Below are 6,918 nucleotides of genomic sequence, written 5' to 3'. Positions count from 1 at the left end.
TCCGATGGAGTTTCTTCTGAGGCGTGCTAACCATTCGTGAGCTGCTCCTTCCAGGTTTACGACGAACAGACGGCAGTAGCCGGCGTCTTTTTCGCTATCCTTCAGTCTGGCCCTTCCCATCATGATGTGGAAAGCCTGAAGATGAGCTTTAGGATCGGTCGTACCATCGTACTTTGGTACTTTGATTTTTCCCGGGTCAGATACCCTCGTATCAGAGATGCGAGCGATGAAAGGCGTTTTCCAAGATCCCTCGAGTAGTCTATCGATCTCTGGGGCAGCACTGGTAGCATGATGGATCTGGGATTTCATGGCCCTTGCTTCCGTAGCAGTTTTGGTTATGTAGTCGCGTATGGCTGATTTCTCGCTAGAAGAGTTCCGAGCTTGTCGGCGTTTGCTGCGAGTAATCTCGGCCTGTTTTTTGGCCAGCTCCTCCTGTTCGATCCAGTATAGGTTTTCCTCCTCTTCTATCATTCGTTTATCGAACGGGGAGATTTCCCGAGCCGATCGGCTTCTGGTTCTTCTTGGATGTTTGTCAGCATCCTCCTCAGTATCGTTGGAGAAGTCGCTGGGATCCAAGTCGACATGCTTGACTTCATTGGCCTCTGTGTCCTTAGCAGGAGGTGGAGGACTCTCTGAGTTCCGTTTCTCGGCAGGGGATGTTTCACTGGGGTTCTGCCCCGAAGGATGTTCCCGCGAAATTCCGGGCCTGTCGTGTGGAGTTGTAAAGTCGAGTCTTTTCCCGCGAGCCTTCGTGGTTCCGCGGGGACGGATCGTTCGAGTCCTTGCCGTTAAGGTTTCGACCTGTTTCGTCAAGGTGTTCACGAGCTTATCCTGTTCCTCCGGCCTTTTTTCATAGGTGGCGAACATCTTTTTAAACTCCTCGAGCGTTGCGGCGTTGGCTGGTGTGTTGGCCGCGGAGATATCCGCCGCTGGAGTGTGGAGATTGGTGTCGCTTCCTCCGTTGAGAGGAGTTTGCATGTTATCCGCGTCATCAGTTGACATGTCTGGTTGAGAGTGCTGTGACTGAGAGTTAGATTGATCCGTTTCCCCCTCCTTCTAGCGCCAAACTGTGGGAACCGAAATTCACACTGTCGTTTTCCGTTTAAATAAGGAAAGTAAGAGAACCCTAGTTTCCCAGAGGTCCCGGATATCTGCTAATACCACACGCCAAGCAATCAGAATACGAACTAAATACAGTAAAATATAAGAAATCGAAAAGAGAGCAAAGTAGATCTTATTCCGAATTCGCGTTTGAGCGTTACAACAAGGTAAGAGCCTGGGCTACGAGAGCTGTCGGCGAGATTCCTAGTTTTTAAATCCTAAGGCTTCTAAACCAAATTGAGTCACAGCTCGAATAACAAAAACGGAAAATTGCCTAAATTACTCTAAGTTCTAAGTTTTGCTGTGTATTGCGTCTGCCTTCTGCCTCTCGCCTAGGACTCCTTATATACTTGCTCTTAGGTCAGATTGCGCTTTTCCCATTCTACCCTTAAGCCGTCATAGCTCAAAATGGAGATACTCCGTTTTTTCCGATCTTCGTGATTATATTCGGAAACTTTGCATTTATCCGCGGAAACTTGACATTTATCTTGCCTTATGAACCAAGCATAAACCGTCATAAGACTTATGGGTTTTCGGTTAAGAAATCGTAAGTGGGCTTCGAGCTGCGTTTTAGGTCTCTTTGGGCTGTTCTTTGACTCAAAACGTTTATTACGGTTTCTTTGATAAAAATGAACTTCCCGCGGTTTTTATCGTAAAGTTTGACTGATGACTCCGAGTGACGATAAACAAAGAATGGTTTAACCATGGCTCTGGAGATAGCATTGAAGAGTAGACGAGAATGAATGGATTCATGTCGTATCGATGTTTTGGGAGAGTTCGGTAGCTACGTAACGATCGAGCACGCGTACGGCTCGGTCGCTACTTAGTGATTACGAAGCGACCGAGCCGTGCGCGTCCTCGGTTGCTATATAGCGACCGAGCTTGGCTTGAACTTGGTCGCTACGTAGCGACCGAGCTTGGCTCAAACTCGGTCGCTACGTAGGGACCGAGCCGTGTTCGTGCTCGGTCGCTACGTAGCGACCGAGCTTTGGCTTAAACTCGGTCGCTACGTAGCGACCGAGCCGTGTATGTGCTTTTTCGCTACGTAGCGACCGAGCTTGGCTTGTGCATGGTCCAATTTTCCATACACGAGATTAGAATAAGATTTTACCGAGAGCCTTTTCGTAAAGGTTCTTTTTACGAAGAATAACTTTCGTAAAAAATGTTTACGCCGATTTTTTTGGAGATTTGGACATCAACTTCGTCGTACCGGTTTTTGACCCCAGAGTTTCTCCCGTTGCGCGTCTCGGAGTTGTGTGATGTGACCATAAGACTCATTCGAGTTCTTCGGCCCATATTCCCTTTTTTGCGTCCAACCGTTTCTTAAGCCCATGGAGGATGGTCTTATTAATGGTTTCGGCTTGGCCGTTGCATTGCAGGTATCTGGGTGTTGATTTGGTCAATCGTATCCTCCACTTTTCGCAGAAAGCTTCGAATCTGGTCGAAATAAATTGAGATCAGTTGTCCGTTACGATTTCGAATGGGACTCCATGTCTGTAGATGATATTTCTCCATATGAAGCTTTCGACATGGGTGTCTTTTATGCTTGCGTAGGAGTCTGCTTCGACCCATTTTGAGAAGAAATCCGTCAAGACCAGCAAGAATTGTTTTTGTTTCGACTTGTGCATGGGTCCGACTATGTCCATCGACCATCGCATGAACGGGTATGGTGCCGAGATCGATGAGAGGACCTCGGTCGGTTGATGGATAGTAGGGGCGTGCCTCTGTCATTTTTTGCATTTCCGCGTGAAGTTCTCGTAATCTTTAATCATCGTTGGTCAGTAGTGTCCGTTGCGTTTGATTTTTACTGTGAGGGACCTTCTACCAGAGTGTTTTCTGCAGGATCCAGAGTGGACCTCCTCCATTATCTTTCGTGCTCTCTCCCCTTCTACACAGGTCATGAGTGGTCCGGAAAATCTCCACTTGTAGAGTTCTACGTCAACCAAGACGTATCGTGCGGATTGGGTTTTAATTTTTCGTGCTGCCCATTTTTCTGCTGGGAGTTTCGCGTCGGCGATGTACGCGAGGATTGTTTCTGTCCAAGGTTTGTCGAATCCATACTCGGACTGTTCTGGATCCTTCGTTGCCTGGACATCGACTTCGTTTGGATCTCCGTCGGGTGAATCGATTAAGTTTATAAAGACAGGTGGCCCGATTCTAGGGTGCTCTATGAATTCTACAGGAATTTCCTGGTCAGACCTGGATCTGAACTAGTTGCCAAGGTGGCTAGGGCGTCAGCCTGTGCGTTTTCGTCACGAGGAATCCGGGTGAGAGGTAATTGATCAAAACCTTGAGCCAAGTTTTTAACAAGTTTTAAGTAAGCATCCATTCTCTCGTCCCTTGCTTCGTATTCCCCGATGTATTGACTTGCAACTAATTGGGAATCGCAATAGGCGTGAATGTTACGTATTTTTAGGCCGTGAGCCAATCGTAAACCCGCAATTAGGGCTTCGTACTCGGCTTCGTTGTTTGAGGTGTTGAAAATCAGTAAGAATGACTGTTCCAGTACTTACCCCCATTGGCGACGTGAGTCTGACCCCGATTTCGGAGCCTTGTTTGGAAGAGGATCTGTCGACGCGGAGGGTCCAGGTTGAATCGAGCTCTACTAAGAAGTTGGCGAGTACTTACGATTTCGCGCAAGCTGGTGCTCGGTACTCGATGTCGTACTCGCTCAGCTCGATTGCCCATTTTGCTAATCTTCCGGATTGACTGGGGCTATTCAGGATCGTCCGCAGTGGGAATGATGTAAGCACTACGACTGCATGGGACTGGAAATATGACCCTAGCTTTCGTGCTGACGTTACGACTGCAAGCGCCAGTTTTTCCATCATCGGATAACGTGTTTCTGCGTCAAGCAGAAATTTGCTTGCGTAAAAGATGGCCTTTTGCTCGCTGCTTTCTTCTTGGATGAGGACGCCGCTCACATCCATGACTAATACTGTGATGTAAAGGAACAGTGGTTCTCCTTCTACGGGTTTTGCGAGCACCGGGGGAGTGGCCAAGTAGTGTTTCAACTATTGGAAAGTTTTTCGTACTTTTTGGTCCATTGACCGCGAGATAAAGCGGTTGAGCACTGTACCTCTCGCTTCATTCTCGGGGATGCCATTTCGATTAGCGCGGTGATCTGTTTAGGGTTGGCCTCGATTCTGCAGAAGGTGATGAGGTAGCCTAGGAATTCTTCTGATGCTACTGCGAACCGACAGTTAGAGGGCTTAAGTTTCATATTGTGCAGGTTTAGCCTTTCGAAGCACTCTTGGAGGTGAGTGATATGATCCCGGGATTTCACAAGCATGTTCAATGTACACCTCCATTGTCATTCTGAGTTGTTCGGAGAACATACGGTTGACGAGTCGTTGATAAGTTTCGCCAGCATTTTTAAGACCAAACGGCATCACCCTATAGCAGTAAGTTCCGCGGTCGGTTATGAATAAGGTTTTTTCCTGGTCGTCAGGGTTCATCATGATCTGATTGTACACGGAGAACGCGTCCATGAAGGACAAGAATTTGTTCCCTGCCGTTGCTTCGACCAAGCGATCGGTGTGTGGCAGTGGGAAGCTATCCTTTGGACATGCCTTATTGAGGTCTGTGAAATCGACGCATACTCGCCACTTTCTGTTTTTCTATTTCACAACGACTGGGTTACAGAGCCAATCAGGATACCTAACTTCCGCTATGGATCCGACTTTGAGAAGTTTCTCGACTTCGTCGTTGACTGCGCCAGCCTGCTCGGGTCCCAACAGGTTTGAAAATTGGGTCGACGTTGAGCTCGTGAGATGTGATGTTGATATCAATCCTTGGCATGTCCTCTGCGGCCCATGCGAACATGTTCAAGTTCTTTTTCAGACAGGGTATAAGCTCGATTTTCATAGACTCGCTCAGGTTTTTGCCGATTTCGACGCAGCGATATGGGAATGCTTCGTCTAAGCATATCGTGACAACGGGCTCGCAGTTTGGTTTGCGTTTTCCTTCCAAAGCTTCGGCTACTCGTGACTGCCAAAAGATCTCAGTTTTGTCTTGTTCTAGGGTGTTGTCCACGGCAGACGATTTCTTTTTCGTTTTAAGCGGAACCTCCGCTGAAGGGTTTTTTCGCTTTAATTCCGCAGCGAAGCATACTCGCGAGATTCTCTGATCTCCCCAGATGGTCTAGATTTCACGAGGGGTTGGGAATTTGAGACACATTTGGTACGTTGACGGGACTGCTTGCATTGAATTCAGCCATGGAGTTCCTACGGTCGCTTTATATGAGGCAAGTGGATCGATGACCAGGAACTCCACGATTTTCGTCGTGCTTTCGGCTTTAACAGAGAGGTTGATTGTGCCTAGAGTCATGGTTGCTTCCCCCGAAAGTCCTACTACTGGATTCGGATCTTCCGCGATTTCGGATGGACTGATTTCCATTCTTTCGAGGGTGCTTTTGGAGATGATATCAGCCGAGCTTCCGGTGTCGACCAATATCCTTGCGATATCGATATTCGGGATTGTCAGCTCGACCAATATCCTTGCGATATCGATATTCTGGATCGGCCGTTGCTCTCTCCTTGAAGGAGATGACATCGCTGCCTGTTTGATCAGACATATCGTGTCTCAGACGTTCGGTGGTTTTTGAGTTAGAGAATCCGACGCCCCCTCCTTTTAGAGCCAAACTGTGGGAACCAAAATTCGCACTGTCGATTTTTCGTAAAATAAGGAAAGATAGAAACCCTAAAATTCCCAGAGGTCTCGGATTATCTGCGTAAACACACGAAAAACGAAAGAGACAGAGATAACAGAATATCGAAAGTAAATTGCACAGTGGCGTATTATTGATTGATAAAAGAACAAGGTTACAGGATTTTCGAGAGATAAGATGGACAGAGTTTCGCTAGCCAAATTAATCTTTGAACAAGAACAAAAAGAGTCTAAGTAAAATCGAGCCGCCTAAATTCTAAGTTTTCCTAAGGTAGCCGAGTTTTTCTAGGTTTAAAAATCTCTCTCTCTCTCTCTCACCCCTGGCTTTGGCTCCTCTTATATATCCTCCTAGGTCGGTACCCCTTTCATTTTTCGTCTTTGGTTGAGTTTATCACTTTGCGGAAACTTTCCAATTTTCTTCGATCTTTGTGTTTATCTTTGGAAACTTCACATTTATCCTCCGAACCTTACATTTATCTTCTTCTGGGTAACAAATGATAAACCGTTGTAACTACTGGGCTTGATTCCGCATAAAATCGTAAGTGGGCTCTTTGTAGCGTTCTAGGTCCTTTCAGGTCTTTTTCCGGCTTAGGCGTTTTTACGATTTTATAAAAAGAGAACTTTCGAAAGGACGTCGACTCCGAAGAACATTCAAATTCCTCGTATGGCATAGGCAGTTCTAGGTGTTCCACTAACCGTTGCCGTTTTATACGATCAATCCGAATGTTATTCGAGAAAAAGAGTTCTTGCGGTTTTTTAAATCGTAAAGTTCCAACGGTACCTCCGATCGAGACGAAACAAGAGCGAGTTTGATACAATATTGGGAGAGGAGCTTTGCGGACGGGACGAGAATAGCATGATCGTTCCAGCTCGGCAGATGGCTGAGCTGGTCGCGTGTTCGATCCAGCTAGGCCATCCGCCGAACTGGACTGGTCCAGCTTGGCGGATGGCCGAGCTGGTCGTGCGTTCAATCCAGCTCGGCCATCCACCAACTGGACTGGTCCAGCTCCGTGGATGGCCGAGATGGTCGTGCGTTCGATCCAGCTCGGCTGATGGCCGAGCTGGTCGCGTTTTCGATCTAGCTCGTCCATCTGACGAGCCGGATTGGATCAGTTCGTCGAACGGATGAGCTGGACTGTTTGTTTTTAG

At 47.4% G+C, this 6,918-nt stretch overlaps 1 protein-coding gene across 1 annotated transcript; it reads right to left on the bottom strand.

The window, feature by feature from the left end:
- Positions 1–4,313: 4,313 nt before the first annotated feature.
- Positions 4,314–5,655, bottom strand: LOC106429674. The gene is made up of 3 exons (XM_013870423.1): positions 5,365–5,655; positions 4,840–5,244; positions 4,314–4,721 (listed from the first exon to the last, which is right to left on the bottom strand). The coding sequence occupies exons 1-3, from the start codon at positions 5,653–5,655 to the stop codon at positions 4,314–4,316; spliced, it is 1,104 nt and encodes a 367-aa protein (XP_013725877.1).
- Positions 5,656–6,918: the final 1,263 nt, after the last annotated feature.

This window comes from Brassica napus, chromosome C2, assembly GCF_020379485.1.
Source record: "Brassica napus cultivar Da-Ae chromosome C2, Da-Ae, whole genome shotgun sequence".
Lineage (NCBI taxonomy): Eukaryota > Viridiplantae > Streptophyta > Magnoliopsida > Brassicales > Brassicaceae > Brassica > Brassica napus.
This window is presented reverse-complemented; position numbering and strand designations above follow the sequence as displayed.

Excerpts from the sequence above, each read along its gene's own strand:
- LOC106429674 (XM_013870423.1), bottom strand. The coding sequence starts at position 5,655 with ATGTCATCTCCTTCAAGGAGAGAGCAACGGCCGATCCAGAATATCGAT. Across the intron at positions 5,245-5,364 it reads CGAAAATCGTGGAGTTCCTG|ACCATCTGGGGAGATCAGAG; the intron begins GTCATCGATCCA and ends CGTGAAATCTAG. Across the intron at positions 4,722-4,839 it reads TCGACCCAATTTTCAAACCT|AAAAACAGAAAGTGGCGAGT; the intron begins GTTGGGACCCGA and ends GTTGTGAAATAG.